The sequence below is a fragment of the Megalops cyprinoides genome, chromosome 10 (genome assembly GCF_013368585.1).
Source record: "Megalops cyprinoides isolate fMegCyp1 chromosome 10, fMegCyp1.pri, whole genome shotgun sequence".
NCBI classification, from domain to species: Eukaryota; Metazoa; Chordata; class Actinopteri; order Elopiformes; family Megalopidae; genus Megalops; species Megalops cyprinoides.
The window spans coordinates 6,904,445-6,928,872 of NC_050592.1; the positions used below are offsets into that span (position 1 = coordinate 6,904,445).

Here is a 24,428-nt window from a genome sequence, read left to right on the forward strand (position 1 = left end):
GTTCCTTTCTCTGTCAATGTCTCCCTTCATTTTGTAGTGAATTTTTCCACTGCACACATCTTGCCATGGAAAATAACCTTTAACCCCTGAGAGCTGTCAAGAGGCTAAAACTTGCACATAAATCAAGAAATTAAAAGTTAGATACAGCTATTCAGAAATAATGCTTGAACCCTTAAGGTAAGAAAACTTGAACCCTTAAGCCCTTGACAGAGATGATAAATGCACTGTTGTTTTACATATACTGTACATAAATAAAGCAAAGAAAAATGCAGTTTGTCCATATCAAAAAGGATCTGTTCTGTTTCTAGATGCTTTATCCATGGTGCATCAGTTCATAAATGTCCACTCGGGCGTTGATTTTTGTATAAAAAATGTATCAGGATAGTTGTCTGCCTTCTGACGGTGAGGCAGTCAAAGTGCAGTTCGGGAAGAGCAACTCCATTTCCAGGCAGAATTGAAATTTTTGACAAATACCTGGGCTTCCACCCCATCTCTCTGAGAGCACGAGTCACCTGTAGAGGGGAAGAGGAAGATAAAAGCCAACATGAAACAAGTCTGGCGTGGGCCTGTTTCGTCACTGTGTCTCCTGTTTCCCAGCATCAGATGCACTGATGTGTCTGACTGTTAATTAACTATGCGCACCAGATAATACTGTCTGGCACTGTGGGCTCAGGATTTTCAATGATGAACAAATGGAGACAAAGTGTACAGCAGCCATGGGCAAAACCATTCTAACAATGAACAATTAATATAGTATTTACCTGTCATTTAATTGTCCTAAGTTATCTACATTACATATATTATTGTAATTTTAGCAGACAATATGGACATTTTAGCATATAATAATAATATTTAGCATTTTATCCAGAGCAACATACGTCAGTTACAGTTTTTACATGTTATCCATTTGTACAGTTGGATATTTACTGGGTGAAGTACCTTGCCAAAAGGTACAGCAGCAGTGCTCCAGCGGGAAATCGAACCAGCAACCTTTTGGTTATGAGCCCTGCTCTATCCTACTACACTGCTACACTGCTGCCCTCCTAGCTATGTAATGATACACACATATGAATGGACACCCTGCCTTGTACGTCAACGCTAGCATCGTGACTGGGCGATTTCATGTGGCGGCAGACGCCTTTACCTGTTGTCTGCGCCGTACCGATGGACGGCGAGCGCCAGCATCTCAGAGGTGTGGTTTAAGCAGCGGCCCAGCTCGTCCAGCTTCTGCTCCATGGAGATGATGCGCTGCTCCAGCTCACGGTACGAGTTGTTCCAGTTGGCGCTCAGGTCACACATGATCATTTGCATCTGAATGAACACGCATGCGCTCAGGAACACAACATTCTGTTTCCGTTTCAAAGCTTTTAAATTCTGCGTTTTTTTATATCTACGTTTTCGCGGCAGTCGGTCGTCCTGCACAGATTGCGAACAAGCAAACACTTCCTCATTGTATCTTCAACGGTATGAGCTTGACCTTGAGCTACCACACTGGGAAAAGTGGTATCTCCATTTTATCTGATAATCAACTGTACAATTATGAATAAAGGGCACATGTAAAAAGTAAAGAGATAGGTACAAAGGGATACTCAGAAATTGTTCTGGATTCTTGAAGAGCCGTGCAAAGTACCAAGGCTGGAGTATTTCCAGAAACAGGGCCATTTTGCCCAGTTCCTGATAACACTGTCTACCCAGAGCCCTGTGACACGTGTCTCACCTTGGAGAGGTCCACCATCTCACTGGCATAGTCTCGCAGCTTCCTCTGTTTGAGCCGGAGGTAGCGAAATCTGTGCAAACGGAGATAAAGACTAGTGAATCCTATTCTCAGATTCCCCCGTAACACTCAAACCCTCTGTCTGTTCCCATAGGGTGGCAGTATGCAGCCTCTGTGTGTTGGATGAGAGGAGCACTGTGGAATATTGGTTAAATCACAGCTCAGAACCTGAGGGCAAAACCTACGATGCCTGGGTGGGGCCAAGAAAACCGCAGCTGTATAGCTGCCATGCAGGATTCACTGTGTAAGCACTGTAACTTGCTTTGGAGGCTAGGTATTGGCTCAGCGAATAAATAAGAATAAAAGCCATAACCTGGGTAAGAGCAGTGGAAACTGTTTAGTCTACCTATGTTCCATATTTTGAAACATAAATGGACAAAACCTACAGCTCCCCAAATAGAAAGAGGAAATGGCCATTGCAGGGGGCTTCCAGCAACTGCTCCAGCACAGCAGACTTTCTGTAAGTCCAATTTATGGGGCCTGGTGTTGGCGTTCCAGCCAAAGAAAAGGCACACAACTGGTAAAGAAGTGCTTGTGCAACACAAAATTTTTTTTAAGTTCTTTATGATTCCTCTAATAATGGTGTAGTGGAGTCAGGCTCTCCTGGAATAGGTGCTGGAACAGACTCTCCTTGATTACTTTCCTTAGTGTATTTTTAGTGAGTCTGGTAACTGTACAACAGGAAGTCAAAACCCTCCACCCTGATGCAAGTGAACAGGCTGAATATTTTGGAGACCCGGCTGTGCATTCTTGCTTCATTATGCTGGATGCAGTTTTGCACATTCACACATCTGCACTTCCTATTTTTCACAGCCTTTAAAGAGTCAGTGTCAAAGGACCATGACCTACCCCCTCCCCCGTCCCAAAACACACTCACACCCCTTTAACAATCATCCCCTCACCAGGCAGGAAGGTGGAAGTAAATATTGTAAACAGCAGAGGCGAAAACGATCTTTTGTCAGATAGGACACACGCTGTGATGGCGAGAATTTCTTGGATTCATTTTCCACTCTTGCACTAAACTCGCTTACCAGCCATGTGCCAGACCTGCCTCATTCAGACACTTTCATCCCTGCTTATAACAGTTAATCACTGAATCTCTTCATAATTACAGACTTCTAGCATGAGCACTGGAAATCCCCTTGACGTCTCAATTCCTTCTAGACAGAGACTAAAATCAGGAAATCTACACTGTCAGTGGCCTTGCACAAACAGAATTATTAATTATTTGTGGGCTAAGCTTACAGAGCCTCTCAGTTTTAGAACCTGCAGTGGAAGTGTGTGTCTATCAGATAACTTGACTACACCAACATCTGATTTTCACTTGGTTTAAAAAAAGCAGTCATATTCCATAAAAGTCAATGGTGTCTTCTGCATGGCCCCTGCTGTCACTGACTCCTTCTCTTTAGTGTAAATGGCCGGGCTGGAGTGATTTCTGTTGTGTCTCGGCTAAGTCATTTAAGTGACGTAAGTAATGGTGAGGTGCAGATATATTATTTGTGATGTCGAGGTGTCACTGCTATACCAGATCCCATTCATACAAGCAGAGAAGATGGTAATAAGAATGATTCTTCATAGAGAGTGGAGGTTTGTTGTATTCCCATCTTTTGATGAAGCTTGCCTCCTACATAAGGCTTGAACATACAGTTGGTTTCTTTTCTGTTTTTTTTTTTTGGTACAAGATCATCCATTCTTCCATCCTCTCTAAATCCATTCTATACACAATCTTATCTAATCAAGTCACTCGCAACACCCCTGCAGTTAGCACCCTCTATCTGTTAGGACAGAACAGGTGGTCACATATGCCAAAAAACAGCAGCAGTGTACAGTGTACAGTACTTTGCTCACCTGCTCATCCATTGAATTTAGTGTCAGCAAAGTGTGCTGCTTTCAACTTAGTTTGCTCAATAGGATACAACAGAAGGATAGATACAACAGATAGATGCCACTGTCTCACTTTCATTTTGCAACTACCAGACCTACATGCAGGGAATACAGATCACTGTTTACAGTGATACACATACCTACATTAAATAAAAGCACTTATTTTTGATACCTAGTTGTGGTCTTTTGTAATTTGTACCCTACCAGCATAGGAATCCACCATTAAACTAAAAGACCAATCTATTATGCTTCATGATGCAGGTAGAGAAAAAGAATGTGATGACTTCCGCTGTCTTTAATTATGAAAAATTTTGGTCTGTGAAGAAAAACACTTCAACTCAGCTTTGAAAATCCTCTGGTTAAAGTAATGAACTAAACTTCATAGGAACATAGGTCCATGGCTGTCAGACTTTCTTGGCTGTACTTCTTGTATAATTTGTTGCATCTTGAGTAGGCCTCCAAAGTAGACCTGAGAAATCAGAGGTATAAGAAATATTTCTCAAAGGTTTTCTTTCACAGCCAATTTTTAACCATACAGACTTCTGTTTTATGACAGTAATTTCCTAATGTTGATTTCATGCTGTCAGAAATTTTAAAAACTGCACTTGATTCGAATGGAAACATGTCACATTGAATGAAGCTCTTTGCTCCAGGTCAAGGATATAGCACTTTGCTGTGGGGTTGAAAGTGGGCCCAAGAAAATGTACTGTATGTCTGTATGAGATCAAACACTCGTCCTTTAACTCACATCCTGAATGCAGGGGCCAGTTAAATCAATCAATCAACTCAAAGTGCTATTTCAGGATGGTATTTAAAAAAGGCATGGGAAAAACAATGCCTTAAATGTGTCTCTAGAAAGTTAAGGCTCCAGCCTCTCTGCACATCAGTTGAATTACCCCATTAGTCAGCATTGCTGATGTGAATCCATGCAAGGAAATCAGATGTAAATATTTCAAAGGCTGGGGTGTGGTGGTAAAATGCAGTCAGCGATGTGGGTGAGTGTGCAGGGACTATCTTGGGAGTTGGCTGATGAGGGAGTTAGTCAGCCAAGGTGGGAAAAACAGGAAGGGGCCAAGACACCACGGTGTTGTTCCAACCATGACAGTAGGCATGCAGAAGGGAATTTTCGTGTAAAGGATGTCTGTGACATTCTTTAAAGCAGGGCTAGTGTTGCTCTCCTTAGTCACGGAGCACCATATCCTTTAATTTAACTGGGAAATCTAAACAGATTGTGGGGTGATATTACGGGAAAAAGCCCACACAAAAAAAAAATGCACGCACCCACGTAAGCATGTATATTCAAACACACACTCGCGCGTTCACACTCAAGCATAAGCGCACGCACACACGCTCCCGCTGCACTCACATTCGGATAGCCTCCAGCAGGCTCCTCTGGTGTCGCCGGTGCTCCCCAAAGTTCCTCTTGCCCAGGTTGGTGCGGTGCAGTAGCCAGCATTCCCTCAGCACGTTGGCTGCAGCATGGCGGATCTGCAGTACATGCACAGATTAGGACGGGTCTCGAAGGAAGCAACACCCAGGGAAAGACAATGGATGTACTAAGAATTCGCTAATCAACACTGCAGAGGGCCAATGGCTTAAAACGTGCTTGGTGCGGCCAACTAATCACTTTCCCTGGAGTTCATTTGCAAAATAATATTGCCTTTTTCCAGAAAACATGAATTTCCAACTCCAGTTAAATGCCATCCATTTGTTAACTAAAAAAGGAACTTCAGACATAGACAGTGGATGTTCACATTGTCTACAAGTTGATTCACCATGACTTGTAGAAAAACACTTTCACACAAGGATTGGGCAAAAACCAACCAAAAGGCTGTAACTTTTGTTGAGAATTTTCAAACACTAAATAAAAGACACTGTGTCTGTTCACTGTACTCTGCTCCAGTTCACACCAGATGTGCCAGAATGCATCTGTGCCGTGTGAAAATAATTAATTGCAAATGTATTCCAACATACTTTTCACAAATTAAAATATTCAACATCAAAAAAGAATGAGGGCAATATCAACTGTGGTGTCTTTATGTGGTGTTATGTTTATGTATTTTATCAAAGCACAAACGGCTTAATACTTTATCACTGCACAACTTAAGCATGACCACAGCAATAATAAGTTGTATTTGGGTCAGAAGAATTTTGAACTTCCCATTTCTCTAGTTGTTTTGATTCTATCCCTCACTTCTTCTGACAGAGGGCAACATCATGGCCCGCCTCTGCTGATGATGATGTCACCCTCACTATTATAAGGGCATTATTATTAGACAGCCTCCGGGAGACTCGTCCAGATGTCTTCCCTTGTTCCCGCCAGCGTAAATCAGAGATGGCGACAGACAGCAGCCTGGGGGGGGGTGGACCGACAAGGATGCGCCCTGCGGCAGGAAGTGACCGTTTGCCGGCAGCCTTCACCCTCCATCGAAAGCGAGGCGATCGTCAGGGAGACAGCGGGGGCGGGGGGAGAGTGTGGCACTTCAAAGCGCTGCCCGTCAGGTCGCTGAGTGATGCAATGACACATGAAGCTGATGCAATGGGCCTCAGTCGCGGGAGGCCGTCCAACTACTGGCACTGGCATGGCACCTGCCTGCATCGCTACATAACAATTCATGTCTTTTTTGTTAATGTTTTTTTCCACTTAATGCACCACTGTTTTACATTACAGTTGTCTCACCATAGCAGGCTCTGTCATGCAGGAACGCTGTAACTAAACAAATCCTCCAAGGTAGGGTTGTGCGATATATCGCATAGCTATTTTTAGCGCAATAACGGCTATCCCCCGTATGTGGCGTTAGGTTTTTTTCCCTTTAGTCATACCTGATGTAGGATGCTCCGAGGCACTCGCAGGCTAGACACCAGCTATTTTTCGCACTCAGCCACAAAACGCACCACAGTGGAGCGGGAGCTCATTGGAGGATAACTGTGATTTTACTGAAGGTGTCTGAGCAACTCACAGGCTCCTGACTAATTGCAGGGTGCCTGGGAGCAATGAGTCGAGGAAACCCTGGCCAACCTAGTCAGCCCTACCCTAGGCAGAATTAAAACAGTTTGTTCTGCTGCACTGGGCTCCCGGTCACTGTCTGCAGATGACATGGCCAGTGTCACACCCAGGTCACAGAGCTGACCCTGCACACGATATGAGCATCTTGCAGACTGAGACTCCTGGGAGCCCTGAATTTGTATCTTTTGACCATAGCAATTTCTTTTTCAATCCATTGTTTCTATAAGGTAGGGCTTTCTTGACCAGTTGGGCTAGTTATACTGGACAGCTGGTATGATCTGATATGGCGCTGTATGCGGCTGGATTGCTGGTCAGTCTAGAAGGGCCCTGCCTTGGATAATGCCCATTCAGATGAGGGGGCTACGCACTCAAAGAACACATGTCCCCTTTTTCTATTTTCATGAATGGAAAATGTGATAGCATCTTCCGCCATGCGCATTTATTTTCAGTGCTCTCCTCCTTCCTCCAGATAAGCAAACAGATGGATCCTGTTCGAGCTCACAACACAGTGTGCCCCCACCTCCTCCCTTACGGCAACATGCACACACACACACACACACACACACACACACACACACACACTCACACTTGCACACATCAACGCGTTCAGTTTCCTTTCCGACCCAACTCAGTCCAGCACAGAAACACGTCCTTTTCCTGACACAGACACAATTGTTTCCTCTTTTTGACGCCTTCTCCAGGCTATAAAGAGATTGGCAAGTGCCACCACCAAGCCCCCCCCTCCACGCCTTTTCCCACACTATCGTGCCCTTTGGAATGCCCTATTTAAGGAAAAAATAATATTATAAAAAGACACCCAACCATAACACGCGTGCCATGCGGAAAATATTACTGTTTCCAGCCAGGATGTCTCATCCTTTTTGTCATACTTATTGTTTTTCTTCTGCAATATGAAGCATCCTCGCTGCGGGCCTACGCCTCTCTGTTCATAATGCTGGACTGATTGCTATTTTCCTGGAGACTACATGTTTTTTCTATCTTCTCCTATTATGTTTTTGAGATTTTTGAGATTTGGCTCCAATCAGTATGTCAGCGCTTTCATGTTAAAAACAAGAGAGTACTTTTCCCAACACTGAGATCCAAGAAGACAAGCAAATCGGTCCATTTAGGGGTAACTGAAATCAACGGCAGACAACCCTGTTCCACAAGGATGCTTTTCAAGTCTTTAAATTGTGAAATAAAGAGTATCTTGAGCACATGGTTCTTTGCCTTCATTTAGAGCAATAACAGCAGGATTCTCAAGGATTATGGATTCTCAAGGAGGAAAACCCAGAAGCATCTCAAATCGAAAACACGTAAATACAAGAACACGACTGGCAGGTGACCTGTGCAATGTCTCACCCGTTTGGAGATCTGGATGTCCATCATGAAGTAATGTACATGTTTCTCCCCTTTGTTCAGTGCCAGTCTCTTCGTCATGACTGCCACCAGCATGGCAGTGCAGGCCACGCCCTGAAATTAAAAACACCAAATCCTCAATGTTTTGGACATCAAGGAGATCTCTTCTGTTCTCCCTATACTACTTTAACACAGTCTGTCTCAAATCACAAAACTAGGAATGACAACAAATGTTGCACTATGATGGATACAAGCGTGGATACAAATGATATGGTTTGGGAGACTCCAGCAACCTTGGGCAAAAGATTTGCTGCAATCCTCACCTCAGGGTGACCGAGAATAATAGCCTTCTCGGAAAACAACAGCAGAAAGCAAAAAATTTCTTTACACTGCTTAAAAAATTTGCAATACTTCACTAACACTATCCTTCACTAATATTTTAGGTAGTATCAAATCCATTTCTGTATTATATTTTTGAGCATTCCACTCTTTCACAATTTGTGAAAAAGGGATTTTTGGGTGGTTTTCCATTGCATAACATTATCAGTACTATTTGGAGAACTTCAGACATAGACAGTGGATGTTCACATTGTCTACAAGTTGATTCACCATGACTTGTAGAAAAACACTTTCACACAAGGATTGGGCAAAAACCAGCCAAAAGGCTGTAACTTTTGTTGAGAGAAAAAGAGATGTATTGAGAGAAATGTATTTGACAAAAGCATGCCATGGTATATTTTTAAACTGACATAGATCATTCATACGTACATTTGTCTGTCAATAATTTCTCTTATGTGAGCTACATATTGCATAATGAATTGCATTAGAATACAATACCCCAAAGAGATTGTGAATACTTTATCTCAGGCTGAATTTTCAAACACTAAATAAAAGTGCACCTTCATGCTTCACACCTGCTAGAAACATATACAAAAACCCAAGGTAGGTGGCATTCAGAACTCAGACAGACACATCTTTACCTGTCCTCCTTTCCGTTAGCATTAACAAAAGAGAGGGAGAGGGTAAGAACAAGGTTCATTTAAGAAAATATAAACAAATCAGTATGCAGAGAAAGCTAGCCTGCTGTTCATTGCAACATGTAAATCCTGGGCCTACACGTTAAGATATAGTAAAGGCTATGATGGATCGCTGAATCATCATACACACACACACTCTCACACACACACACACACACACTCTTTGCATAACTCATTACAGTATCACATTGCCAGAGTACCCTCATCCTATGTCAACAAGTAATAGAGGAAACAGACATTTGTCCATTTTGTAGTTTGGGGACATGTTTCATGATGTACGCAGCATGGCACATTGTCCCCAGCTTCGAGGTGCATCACACTGACAAGAGCAGCACACTTCAAAACCGATGTCCGGAGGTATTGGTTTGTTGAATTAGCGACACTACATCTAAGAAATGGTATTGGTGCTATGATCTAATAACAGGTGTGAGCACTGTGACAGTTTTGAAGAACAAAAGTCTGTCAAAAGCCTGTGGCTATGAGAGGGGGAAAGGAAATGCACTGGGAATAGGAAATTTTTCTAAGTCATGGGCACAGGTTGGCACACCCTCCTACTGCAGCAATGCCAAATGCTATAAACCACCTAAAAATGGAAATGGTGGAAAGTTTTCCCTTAAAAAAGGGGAAAGCTTATAAAAACAGAAGGAGAGAAAGAGGAGTGAAGGCTTATTTTCCACTGTATCAGGGAGGTGTCTCCGCCTGGCTCCCTCCCCGCTCTGTCTTGTGACTCGCCCCGGCTTATCTGCTCCGATCGGAAACGGACAGAGCAGAGGTGAGGCAGGAAGCCAGGTCGGGATGCAGCCAGCCCGAACACGCCCTCCGCAGACCTCTCCTTCACTCCCTCTCTGTTCTCCTCTCTCACTAGCACCTGCGCTTGGCAATGTGGATTTATAACACTCCCGTCCGTTCCCAAACCTCTGTCTCGTTCTCGTTCCTTATCTCCCCTCAACACGCACCAGGTCGAGGTATTTTTCAGATCTGTCAATGCCAAGGGCTGCGTATTGGGGGCTTTCTTTAGTACACTCCCTCTTTGGGATACACTTATTTGCAAGTCGCTCTGGGTAAGAGCATCTGCTGAATGAAGTAATGTAATGTAATTCTTCAAAATATGAACGTGTTTGATTTTCTTAAATATTCTTTCTTAATTTCTTAAGTGGCTCTCAGCTGAAATCAATCTGTCCTGATGGTGTTTATTCCATAGCCTCTTTATTCTTCTAAAAACTGTAAGAAAAAAATCTTGGGTTACCAAAGACATACAACTTTTTCTTCTCAGAATTTAATCTATACATCTCAGTATTTTAAAACAAGTAACCTTTCAATGAGAGCATTTCTCCGTTCTGTAGTCACAGTATAGAGAGGACTGTGTTACCATGGCATTTGGTATCATGAAACATATGAATGGAACTGGTGCAATGCTCTGGTCCACAGACTCCTTCTTTTAACATGCAACTTGACTAACTGCTGCATTCGTTTCAAATACAGCACCCTACTATCAAAACTTGACTGAGCAAAGTCTAAAATGCCTCAAAGGGCCTTTATGTACCACAGGAAGCAAAGAGAAGAGATAATGAACAGCTGGAAATGATATCAAACACAGTATCAGAGCCACTAACCGCTAGGCACGCAGAATGTTCAAACATTCAAAAGGACATACAAAGTGTTATTTGTATTACATACAAAGTGCAAAGTATGGCCAATTTGGGTACCTGGTACTCAGCGAGCCAACAAGGAAATGCTTTGACATTTTATTGTTTTATTCTGTAATATTAAAAATACACGGGCGATAGAACTATGGAGTGCCACAGGCTTTTTTTTAAGTAACCTTTTCTGATGAAATTGAGGGTTAGGTCAACAGAACACAGAACAATACTGACTATAAAAGAGGCTGAAAAAAGACTTGTTTAATGGTTACGGCTGCACACAAGGCTAAGTCAAAGACTCACAGATCACACATACATCCCGTGCCTTGGTTACTCTATACAGTGCTAATTACCATGACTCCAGTAAACAGGCACACCACCTTCCCGCAGACAGTTTGGGGGGACACGTCCCCGTACCCCACTGTGAGGAATGTAATGGCAATGAGCCAGAGAGCAGTGCCCATGTGGCCTGTGTTCACCTGGATCTGCCTGCAGGGGAGAGAGGAGGAAGAGTCAACAGTGTTACCCAGTTGTCAAAGGCAACACTATTTAGCACAGGTTAGCAGATTTGAGGAGTGGCATACTAAAGGTTTGGGGATGACATTAATGTAGCTCGCAGTCTTCCCCCCATCAGCATACAGGATACCACACAATCAAGGTAGCTAGTTGATCAACAGTGAAGTGATCAGAAGCCAAGGTGTAGTGAATCTCTTTGAGGAGAACTGGGCCAGGGCATGAGAACTGAGTTGGCTAATCCTTGCGAAGTTGTCCTCATGCTGGTTTCTAAGGTCAGTAACTCTTAGAATCTGGCAGAATAGGAGAAATGACTAACAAAGTTAATCACGGCGAGTGTGTAAGTGCTCAGCATCCCCTCAGAGAGGATCTTGCAGAGAAGAACTCTACTACTAAAACTATCCTTGAGGACCATATATTTTAAAAGATACTGGGTTTATTAAACTTCTATAAATTGAATGAAACCCATAAAAAAGTTAACTGGACAATTTTTATGAGGATTTTTAAAAAGGGGTGCTCCACAAAAATAAGATATGCCATACAGACAATTTGACAATCAGTGAATCTGCACGACTTTGTCTATTTTTGACCAAAAAAAAAGTTATGAAGCCTTGCTACAGTTCAAGTATACCAGGGTTATCTTGAGATTGGGAGAATGTTATGAATAAGAATAACAGCAGTTTTTAAAGTTAAAAGTAAGGTGCACCATCATCCCCTGTTGTGAGTAGAAAACCCTAAATACAAAAATCCTGACTGGACAACATCTCCAAAGACTCGTGTGGTGGAGGTGATGGCGAAGCCCGTGCTTACCTCTCACACAGTGTGAGCAACCATGAGGCACTCAGCCAGAAGAAGAGGATGAATACCAGCAGTGTGCGTCCTGGGTACTTGTTCATCAGCACTTTGAGCACAAAGCGGAAGGTGAAGTTAATGTTGTTGAGCGAGCCTATGCTCCTGTAGGAGGCGCTCAGGAGCACTTTGCTATGGAGGAGGATGGCCCTGTGCACCAGGTAGAGGCGCAGGAACATGAGGCAGGACAGGAGCAGCTCCGGGTCCAGGAGAGCATCCCTGTGTTTGGCAGAGGAGCAGAGGGGGGCAGAAGAGTTGACCTCAGACCCCCCCTGGCCTTCCCTGACCCCGTCTATAGCCGGCTCTGGGGTCCCCATCTCAGGCCCCCAGTAAGTGGTGATGGGGTGAACGGCGCAAACCACCAGCTCAAGGGAGATGCCCAGCACCCGTTGGCTGGTCATGGCGATTTGCCAGTCCACCTGGTTGTGGTCAATGGTGAAGAGCTGAAGAGAAGACCATAGGGAGGGAGCATCATGCAGTGTACATTTAATATCTCATTTCATAATTTTACTAAAATGATTACTCATCACTTTCTTCCCTGCTCTTATGAAAAGTAGACAGCATTTATGACAATCTCTAGTGATAACAGCACTCTCCTGCCAGCCACCAAGGGATCAAGAGAGGTTGAGCTATGCCATAAATCAAAGGAGTAATGTCCTTTTAACACATTCAGGACCTAGGTGGGACACTATTCTGACTGTTGAGGGAGATCTCCGATCAGGGATAACATCAGCTTATCAAATGCAACAGAGCCAACAGGACAGAACCCTGCATAAACCTTCTGCTCTAAGTGAACACATCACCAAAGGTGGTATTCCCATCCAGACAGAACTTCCGCCTTCAACTGTTTGGATTCTGCCTCCAGGGAACATCTGAAGACACAGCTCTTCTGCTGCCACCTGAGCACTACCACACCTAAAGGAATTTCTCATGTCTCAAAACTGTTTCCTATTAAACTGTCTGTCTACCTTGTCTGGCCAACCATTGAAACCTGGTCATGCAGCGCTTCTAATACTGTTGACTCCTTATGTTTTTTTGCTTGTGTTATACTCTGCCTCACTTCTAAGTCACTTTGAACAAAAGCGTCTGCCAAATGAATTAATGTAAATGTAATGTAAATGGATGTGCCTTTCAGCCTAACAAAAATGAGGACTGATCTAGCAGACCATGGGACACAAGCAACTTTCAACAAGAGACCAACTAGGCTAAAACAGCTCAAAGGACTTTTAAGCACCACAGAAAGCAAAGAGAAGGGATAATGAACAACTGAAAGTGATGTCAAACACAGCATCAGGACCGCTCATGCTAGGCATGCCAAAGAACATCACAAGAACATTCAAAAAGGACATAAAAAGTATTATTTGTATGACATATAAAGTGCAAAGTAGGGCCAATTTGGATACCTGGTACTCAGGGAACCAGCTAGGACATACTTTGACATTTTTCTGCAGGTCCAGCAGGCCCCCAGCAGTTAGACAGGCAAGACAGCATCCATCTTCCTCACCTTCCCACGTGTGATCCAATAAGATTTGAAAGCTTACAATAGTTTGTATTGGTGTAAAATGACGGTTTTGTGAATAAAATAAAAGTTTTTTTCTTTTAGTGGTCTCTTTTCTCTGAAGTGATTATTCAGTAAATGAACTTAACTTGTGGTCTGACAATTCTAATAAGCTGGGCTCTGAAAACCAAACTAAAATGAATGGCATTCATAATTTGTTATAATGTATTATGTGTGTAGTTCAATAATCAGTACATGTGAATAGAAAGAAACATTAAAGGACTTAAAGGTTTGGCCACATGTTTTTTCCCCAGCTCTGAGTTAACAGTTCATAAACACGAAATTGATGTATTAGGAGGATGAAACATGGGTGCCAAGTTCTCACACATTCCCTAACAAAATCCCAGTGTGCTGTAATTCAATGTATTTCTATCAAATCCTTGCTATTTGATACCATGTATTCCGGTTCAAGGATGTTCCAACCATACTGGATAAGGTGCAAATAGCTGTGGTGAAGTACAGGGCAGAAGTGAGAAAAGAAACTACTAGTTAAAATGAGCAAGGGACACAGAAAGTGCAAGAAGAGATAAGTGGTACAGTACAGACTGTTTCAAGGGGAAATCCTATTCCTATTTCAACACACTGTAAAAACATTAGTCAAAGAATATTTTCTCAGGTTATCTTTTATGGCTCACAGAGTAAAGCGAAGTTGTTTGATGCACACTACTTCTAAGTCTTTACTTAAACTTTCTGTCTCCAGCACAGCCATGTATCCCAAAAACTACACTTTACATGAACTAAAAGAGAATTTTAATGGTCACAGCATGTAAAGTGAACTTGGAGAGATACAAAATGAGCTGGGCGATACCATATTTGAGCAAGTCTTTCTTCCGTTTTTTTTCAGGGGTATGAATGCCTGCCTATCTAATTCTCAATGAAAAATAGAAATGTCATGTCAAAGCATGCTTCCACAAAAGCTTTCTGTCGCTTAACAATACCTAACTATACGAAGAGTTTTGTTGATGGAGGATAATTACACATTAGGTTATTATTTTATTTTATAAAATGTACAAAATATAAAAATTAGCAAATGCATGTATATGACACAGAAATTCTCTGACAAGCTGAAGAAAAATTACATGTATTTACGTTTTGAAACCATAGAGAAAAGATACATCTGAAAACTGGCCGTAACATTAAAGTCTGGTTTGCCCCTCTTCCCTGTGGCCGACGACCGCAGAATAGACCGCTCTTGAACTTCGCCTTGTAATAATAAGGGAGGGATGGGCAATTCCAGTCCTTGAGGGCCAGATTCCTGTAGGTTTTATTGTTACCTTTCAACTACTAAGCGACTGGAACACCAGGTGAGTTGACTTCCTATCCAAATAATGACTTCAATCAAGCAATTCAGACCTGAGGCAGAGCAAAATTCAGTAGACCCTTAATCACCCCCCCCCCCCCCAGGACATAAATTGCCCCGCCCTGTAAAAATGCATTTGGCTTTGTGTGAACCTATTTTAGCCATATTTAGTGAGAGCTACCGTTAAGTCAGTATGAAGTGAATATGAAAGTTACATAGACGCAGTTAAACAGGGCAGAGACACAAGCCCCCTGGGAATCCAGCAGGGTTGCAGAGGAAGGAGGGGGGGGGGGTGTCAGAGGCTAGGGTGTGTGTGTGTGTGTGTGTGTGTGTGTGTGTGTTGGGGGGGCCTTGGGTCATGCAGGAGCAGGTGACGTGTTGGCAGCTGAGGAACATGCATTTAGTTACTCAAGACTGCGTGGGGCACAGGCCAAATTCTTCACTTGTCCAGCTCATGTTAGTGCTTAGGGTGCAGCAAATCCAGATTACAGAGCACAGTGTTCGTGAAGTGTGCATTATGCTACGGTGCACGCTCATCTGATCTTCCTGTTTTCACGTGTCATGCCTCTTGTTGCTTGTACTGTGACACTTTCGTTATAACTCAACCACAGCTGCTGGGAATGTTGCAGATAACAGCTGACTCAAGAGACACATAAGACAGGCATACAGCTAACACAAACAGTTGATCCAATGTCAAAGCGTTAGCCATGCAAAATTCTGTACCGCCATGTGCCTCTCATTGTTAATGTATGCAAATAAGAATGAGTAACCTTCCACAGGCAACGGGATCACTCGACCGTATGGGCAAAACAGATAACCATTGCACAACTGAACCTCCCTAACGCTCCTATCGCTACCCAACAGTCAGGCAGATCCTCCACTTCTGATAACTATCCTTCTGAGACCAACCCAACGTTCCCCTGAGTCAGAGCTCATACACACAAGGCCTGTGGGACCTCTGGCCTCTTTACTGTAAGCTGTGTTCAATTTATGAATGAGTTAATTACTAAACCTGCCCGTCTCCCTCTTCTGGTGATTCAAATTGGCCACGGCTGATTAGAATGTGGAGGACTGGGAAGGTCATCTCTAGCTGGAGAGGGTGTGTCTAGCATATTATGTTTCAGTATCTGACCTGAGAAGCTCGTTCCTGGTGCAGCAACAACAAATTACAAGGCAAGGACAAAAATAAGACGGCTCTTGCAAAGCTGCCTGACTATCTAATCTGTAGCACACAAGAGTGTATACACACAAGCCACCACCAGGTGTGGGACATGTAATACTTTTAATCGTATTCTAAGACGTTTCACAGACACAGTATATGAGTAAAGGTTCATGTTGAAGTGGCTATCTTATGGCTTGGTGCATTTTTTTTTTCCAACTTATAAAGTCTGTCACATTGCTGTATAGACTGGAAGGCACACTGATCCATCAGTTCACCTAAGCAGGTGTCAAAATGACTGCCAAGAACCTTCAGCCATCTGGAAAAAAAGTTAAGGCTTATGTTCAAGCCACCAGCAGACTTTAACTCAAAGCTCAAGTTAAAAAAAGTGAAGTTAAAGTCAAGTTTAAAAAAAAGTTTTGAAAAAAATTTGGAAAAAAAATCCTGAGAATGTGTGAGACACCCTTACATGTAGATTCAAATATCTCAGGAAAAAGCTTCAAGCCTGTCCTAGTCACAGAGATTTAGATGACAAGTTTATTATTTTTAAAAGGGTCCCACCCTATAACTCTCAACGCAATGGCCTGAGAGGCACAACTCACCAGGCGTTGGCTTACCAAGTTCAAATGAAGGCAGTCAAGAGAAAGCATCACATTTACTCACCCGGATATCCTTATAATGGAAAGCCACAATGAGAACAAGAAGACAGCCCGTGGACAGGCTGATCAAGCAATTGATGATAAAGGCGTAGACTGACCCCTGGGTAGGACAAAGGAAGAAAAAAGAAGACCAAGACAGGGAGTTTCATGTTATTTTAAAAGAATTAGTTTCAGTTCTTGATTCCAATTTTCCATTTTCAGCAGCTATGAACTTGCAAAACCCTGCAAACAAGAGACACCCTGTGTATACTTTAATTAAGTGGTGTATTTCACTGTAATAATGTGTTACATAAGTGTTACAAGAGGTAAACACTGACATGTATACATGTGTGAATAGACTTGGCACGTTGCCTCAAAACCGTTCAGTCAACCGCAATGTGTACATACACAAGTCAGACGAAAGAAACATATTTAACCACCACAAACAATGACAATACGTTATTTGAAGAGCAGACACAGACATTTTTAATAAATCCCGACTTCAATAAAATGACATTTGATTTCATGAATAGAGTTAAAAATGGGTATCCACTGACATTGGTGCTCTTCATCAGCCTATTTTACACCTTGAGAGAAATTCCACTGCTTAAAGTCATTCATTACAAGTATCTTAAACTTGCATGATTTATGGTTAAGGCGACTGAGATTGTTTAAAAGATACACTACCACTGCTCTAAAAGCAGAAACGCCTACATTTTCATGGCAGTTGCACAAAAAAGGCACAAAGAAGTGGACAGGTGGTGCACGTCATTTCACACATATGCCACAGAGGCCTTGTCAGATTAACTGCACTGAATCATAATCATTTAGACAACTGCTATTTCATGTTTTATTGTTAGTTTCTGTTTAAAGAATTAAATAATATGGCGTAAAACCTGCCAGGGGAGTTTGGATTCAGAACTTCAGTAATCAATACTTATAATGTATGTGGCAGTGTATGTGTGTGGCTTTGTAACCCCTGGTTAAACTCCCAGGTGCGGCTCTGCTGTCATTGCCTTGGACAAGATATTTAACTAAAATTGCCTCAGTAAATATCCAGCTGTGATGGTTAAAATGTAAATATTGTCTCTGCATATCTATTGTACAGACAGACACAAACTACAGCATGCACAACGTACAGGAGATTTTAAAAATGGGCTGCGCAACATCACCCAGAAATCATACATTGTTACATGTTTCCTTTTAGGACGTCAAAGGGCATAATATGGTCACTTTAAATTTTCCAAGAGTTAACCAGAAAATTATCTCCATAAGAAATAAATTCATACCAAAATTATATCCCACTTTGGAATTAATCTATGATTTGGGGGGTCCTTGCAGTTGCAGTAGCCTACCAACCACTAAAACTATTTCTTCTTAAATCAAACATTTTTAAATTTTGATTTAAATCCAAAAAATTGAGGTTACTAGGCAAGTGATTCTATTCAGAATGACTCCATAGTAAATCCGAACTTTTCATCATTTTAGTAGCCCTCTCAGGTAATTTCTGAACTACAAGACTTTCTTGCATGCAGCACACAGAATGTTGTTTAACACATAAACGGAGTAACCAGCAATTGTCCAGGCCTACAGACGGTAGGAGACGCTTAATTATGTGCACTTACATGCCCGCCTCAAAAAAAAAAAAAAAAAAAAAAGATAGAAGTGCTGATCTTCACAAATGCCACGACGTCCACTCAGGTATCTGACGTTATCGTGGCGCGAGTTTAACGGGGAGATCATTTAATGTCTGGTGGTGCCACTCTACAGTTTAAGTAAATTATTGTAAAACTTCAGACAACGTTAGGGAAATTTCATCAAGGATAAGTATTACTAAAGTGGTATTATGTGACGTTGTTTGGCAAAATATAGCGTTTTCCACAATTTCATTGTTAGCATCTGCATCATGTCTATTTTTATCCAAAGGCAATTAGTCTCCACATAAGCGTAACGTTAATCTGAAACTACATTATATCACACAGAGTCCACAGCGCATTACTTGTTTTTGTATTCAAGTTCGTTTTGTAATATTTTCCTTCAGGAAAAAAGAGTAATTTTAAGATGCCGCTTTTTTCAAAGTAGACTTAATTTGTTGCACCTGTGCAACACGAGGCTGTTTATCCAGGCTAGCCCTCAACACTACAACGCCATGCGCTGTTGTCCTGGATATAAGATTATGACAAAGCTATCTCCCCTCTTGTTTCGTCGCAGTGGTTTAAAGCGTAGACGTGTTTGTCAACTCAATGCTGCGAGGAAGTACTTTAATTTGATTGATTGGAAAATCAACATTCCAAAATGCTGAAACATTTATTACCCAGTAATTTCACATTAAGCGAAACTGTAACAATTTTAACAACATATGCCGCACCAACAGAGCAAAACAATGTGGAAATGGCAAACGGCGTTTGTTTTGTTTTGACAGTCACAACATGCGGATGTGTTATCAGTTTACTATAGAAACACATCCTCTTGGCATGTAGTCAGTTCTGACACGTGGTAACTCAGGAAACAGATTAGCGCATAAAACGAGAGATCTACTCTTGCGCTGAGTTGGTGTCACCTGAGACTAATCTGTTCTCCATGTTACGCAGACAGCTCACACGCCAGCCGTGCACAGCTCTGGCCCACGGTAAGCAAAGATGCTGATGCATTACTCAAAACAAGCCGTAACTATGCACTAAAAGGTATGGAAAGATACAGCTTGACCTTCGGCAATCTGAGATACATTTAGGAGAAAATAAAACGTGGAAATTTCCATAAATAGCCTACTTTCCTTCATGACCTGGCGTTTAAAGAGTAGGTTTTCCAGAGAAGGTTATGCTCCATAACACTTTCACACCAAGGCCAATACACAGGCTAGCAATTTATCAGTAGGGAAATTAATTCTTTTAATTGCCCAAATACATTTTATGAAACAATCTGAATGCTTAAAAGATGAAATAATTGTGCAAAAATACATTATTTCACAATTACCATAATTCATATACATATACATATCACCAAAAGTAGGAACACATAATTTGTGTTGAAGCTGGTTTAGCACAAATTAAAAGAAAAATGCAGGTGCCAGAGAAGCCTTGCTGGATAGCATGGGGGAAATGAACAGTATGGGTTCGGTTAATGTAATGCCACTGTCTACTGTGTGGGCTCTATAAGGTATGTCCACTGTCCTCCTGATGAAAAAAGTGCCTTTTTTCATCATATTTCAGCATTATCATCCTCATGATGATGGTGGCAGCGTCCACCTTGATGTACTGACAGAATGACTTTCATGCCTCTTGTACACAGTGTAATTCTCCTGTACTTGTCTGTACACAAAGTCCATCTCACAGTTAGCATCTTAGATCAGTTGGTGTACATAATACGCTCCTCTGAGGGCGATGGGTAACGCTCACAAACAAAGTATCGCTAAGTCAGAATGTCTTCCACAACAGGAAATGTGTTCTGTGTTATGTTATTGTGTGAAAAACATGTGAAGGCCTATACAATGACAGACCAAAATATTTAAAATAAATTGATCTATGTGTACATAGCCCTGTCATTTAACAACATCAAATATTTGCTTCTACACGTACTGGGTTTTTGAAAACAACAATATTATGAAACCTTGAGTTTAATCATTAATAAAAGAAATCATATTACAGTTCCATTTGTCAGTAGTGTACAGGGCAATTATATAAATAACACTCATTGTCAAGTGGGCCTTACAAGAGGCATGTATACCTCAAGCAGGTCATTCACAGGGGGAAGGCCACAGAAGCCTTTGGCGAAAAGGGTAAATTATTTTACAACTAAACACAGATGAATGTTACAGCCACTGCTGTTCGTAACAAATTATAATCATTAAAGTCTCCCGACTAACCTACATTAAGGATGGTAAACATGTTTTCTTCTGATGTAACTACAGGGTCTTACTTGTGTCAACTGGGTAGCTATAGATAGGCCAGGCAGAAAGCATACCTTTACAATGATAATGGTACCAAACCTGTTTTTCATGATTAACAAGCTACCCAATTTTAGTATGGACCCACCCTCAGCAGCTGCTTTTTTATTAATTTTATTATATAACATGGCAACACTCTCTTTGTACACTTCATATTTCATACACATTCACACTCACATTCTCATTGTTTGTATGAATAAACTGATTTAATGTAAAGGTGGGGTGGCAATGTAGCATTGTGGTAAAGAGCAGGTAATGAGCAGGACTCATAACCAAAAAACGTTGCCGGTTCAATTCCTTGCTGGGACACTGCTGTTGTACCCTTGGGCAAGGTACTTAACCTAGAATTGCCTCAGTAAATATCCAGCTGTATAAATGGATAATATGTAAAAAAAATTGTAACCTATATAAGTTTCTCTGGTTAAGAGCACCTGCTACATGCCAATAATGTAATGTAGATTGTGCAGATACATAGTCACCACATTTCATTCAATTACCTAAAGATAAATAAATTGCTAATTGAGAAAGTACAAGTTATTTAAATTGGCATGCTGATTAACCATGCAAAACAAAAGCAGGTTAAGGATTATGCAATTGCATTTTTTTTATCCTGGTATCTCTATGTCATCAATACACCTAACTGAAATGGTTTACCTATATATAGGAGCAAATAGAAAGTCGTTAAGATTTTCACACCTGCTTCATCCACTTCCTTGAGTGAGCAATAAAGTACACTAAGTTTCACTGTGCTCCTCCTTAGGACAATATTCATGGCCCATATTTCATTCAGAACAGGCTTTCATACTCTTCTTTTTAATGGACTCTTCTTTTTTTCTTCGTTAGCAACCACATGATTTTAGTGCCTGACTTTGCCATTTATTTTTACACGCTGATTCATTAGTGCAGTGATCTTAACTGAAAGGGGTTCCACTGGGTGCCAAACCATTTGGCTTCTTGAGAATAAAGTAAGAGAGAAACCTGGAATAAAAGGGCTATCCCGAAAAGCAAATCAGCATTCATTAGTGGGTGCATCAGACATCTATCCTCCCTCAGTGTCTTTGTAGTATTTGATGAATTGCGCTAGTAGCCAGCACGTTAGTTGATACGCGTGGGTCTGACTTGCATAAAATGCTGACGTACGTAGTCACTGGTCATCTTATCATTGGTCATCTTAAAATAGTGTGTACAGTGGGACATGGTAACGATGTGTTCATCACCGAAATAAGCTGGTTTGGTAATATATATATTGACAGCCTATCTATGTTTCTGTGGAGGCTATAACTGGTTGTAACATGTCCCACCTTTGTATTTGTATTTGTATTTGTATTCCCTGTTCTGTTAGGAGTTGATGTGCTTTTGGACACATCTACTTTGGAAATTTCTACCTGATATTGTAAGTACTGCGTTGTTCTTAGAGGAACTACACAATATCTGTTTTTAAATGTTCAAACCAACTGTTTTAGATGTGATCAGATAAAGATGAGTTGGCTGTAGGTTTATAGTATTATAGTATTAATTCTGCTTCACATCACCCTAGGTTTTGCAAAGTGTCTGTCATCGGCTTGAATGCAGGCAAACAGTGTGTCCCTTGGACTAAGATAAATTTGCTGTAAAGTATGTCGACATTCCTGCCTTTTCTCTTAATGATTCAGTGCATGCCCGAGCACTGTCGTTAAACACACAGCTTAACAGAGCGACATTGTGAGGGGTTTTTTTCATCCTGTTTGTCCTAAGGGTGTAGACCTGAGGCATTGGTCAGTCACTTACACCTCTTACCCCCTGTCATGACATGTTTAACCATCCATGGGTGTTCTGAAGTCTGAAAATGCAGGTTTGGCTTAGAAAGTTTAATACGCAATTCAGAACTGCCCACAGCTTTAATTTTGCCTACATTGACCGATAAGTTGCAATGAACAATAACTATATGTCAAACCGTTCAAAGAACAATCGGCTACATTTCATTTTACTTTGTATGATGCCATGTGTGAACACAGTCACTCTACAGTCACCTCTAATAATTCGCATATCTTGTAACAAATTGATTGACATAGATTTAAACTGTAGTAGGCCTACTGAAAATATGGATTTGTTTCTCTATTGCATTTTACATTATGTATACCATGACAACATGATAATTTAGTCCCAAGCAAAACAAAAGCAGTCCCAACAAGATAATTTTGTACCATGTGGAAATATGGGACCTGTTGTGATCACTATACAAGCATGCAGTTGGAGCAAATAGGTTAACTTTAATTTTCTCATTACCAATCTGTAAAATGTGAGACAGGTTCTCTCCTGAAAACATTCTCTTGACATGTTAGTTTAATGATGATGGAGAATATATTAGTCGTTGGTTGTTATAAACAATTTAAAATGAAAGTGCATTTAAACAGTTATTTTTAAAATACAGCTCTCTCATCTGTACCTACCGGTGGATATACGACTGGGCAGAGTTCGGTATGTAGAATCATCAGTAGAATCCCCAACAGCGCGGTGCTTAGCGCCCACGCACATAAGCGCTTCTTGTCTTCCAGTAAAAACTTTCTGTCTCGCAGTCTGTAGAGATTGTCCCCTTCGATCGGAGCAATTCTTTTCCCATGTTTAGACAGCGGCACCGTGATCTCGGTCGTATCCCCCCCATTACGATTAATCACCACACCACAATTTCTGTTTTCCGTCTTGGAATTGGGGTGCAGGTTGCGGGCGGTCATCTCCATAGCGTGTTCGCGCACGTTCCACCTCTGCCCTTCTGCTCCTTCTCCGCCGTCGTCGTCCTCTGCTGCTTCGTCCTCTCCTTGCCCTCCCTCCCCTCCAGCCGTACTCTCCCCCCGGTTGCGGGTAGGCATAGCACGGTAAGCAAACTCTTCCCCAGCTTCTCCTCCCCTCCGCAGGTCATGAAAGAAGCGGAGCTGAAGAGCAACTGCAATCTTGCCTGGAAACCGCAAGCGAGCGCGGGCACGGGCGCACACTGTCGCGCACACTGTCACTCACACAGTTGTGTGCGCTGCTCTTATTTGCATCACGTTATGGGCGAGATGTGAGTGCGTGTTACTCCCTGACGGGTCTTCCTCTTGCAACTAACTGTAACGCACACATAATAACCTACAGGCAAATAAAATGGCCTGAACATGTCGCACTATGAACATATGTATCACGGGAGTAATTTCTGACGACGAACTAATATTTTCTTGATATTTTCTTAATTTCTTAAACTGGCGGTTCTCCACACTTTCCTACCACTTAATATTCTAAATAGGCCTTTAATTACATTTTAAGGAAATTTTCCGATTAATTCTACATAAGACATCAATTTAGAACTTAATTTACTGGTAATTCATTTAATTTTGAAATATTTTTTCTCACCATCCTCTAGTAATTCGGAACGTAATTTTACATAACGTTATCTGGGAAACAGTCTTCTCTAAAATTAACAAACGCTTAAATAACTGTCTTATTAATTTAAATTAAACCCTTTGAGCATGCAGCTGTGGTCATCTGTAAAGGGGAGTTTCTGTTAGGAGAGTAATAATTGATTGTAGTCACCCTATTCTCTGCATAACGCACCGCTCTCTACTTGTTGCTGTTGCTCTCCGATCACTGACTAGCGCTCATCAGGAGAACTGTTCAGAGATCGGTTTGCCGAATGGGTAATGGGTTTGAGACTGGGGTGGCGTGAAACCTACCTGTCATTTCACAGGGATGTCATTTCCTGGGTGTTTATAGATTTGAAAACGAGTCTTGTTAGTAGCCTAATACAGCTCTTTACA

General features: G+C 41.7%; 1 protein-coding gene across 2 annotated transcripts; it reads right to left on the reverse strand.

Annotated features, from left to right (window-relative positions):
• Positions 1-303: 303 nt before the first annotated feature.
• On the reverse strand, positions 304-23,629 carry kcnn4 (potassium intermediate/small conductance calcium-activated channel, subfamily N, member 4). Of its 2 annotated transcripts, XM_036538044.1 has the most exons (9): positions 23,091-23,629; positions 16,744-16,839; positions 12,025-12,506; positions 11,055-11,190; positions 8,028-8,138; positions 5,025-5,146; positions 1,718-1,787; positions 1,145-1,311; positions 304-512 (listed from the first exon to the last, which is right to left on the reverse strand). In XM_036538044.1, exons 1-9 carry the CDS (start codon positions 23,505-23,507, stop codon positions 509-511), a joined length of 1,605 nt encoding a protein of 534 aa, XP_036393937.1. In that variant the 5' UTR covers positions 23,508-23,629; the 3' UTR covers positions 304-508. The 2 variants fall into 2 exon arrangements, with proteins under 2 accessions (XP_036393937.1, XP_036393939.1); XM_036538046.1 differs by lacking the exons at positions 304-512; positions 1,145-1,311; positions 1,718-1,787 and adding an exon at positions 4,024-4,127.
• Between the last annotated feature and the right edge of the window lie 799 nt (positions 23,630-24,428).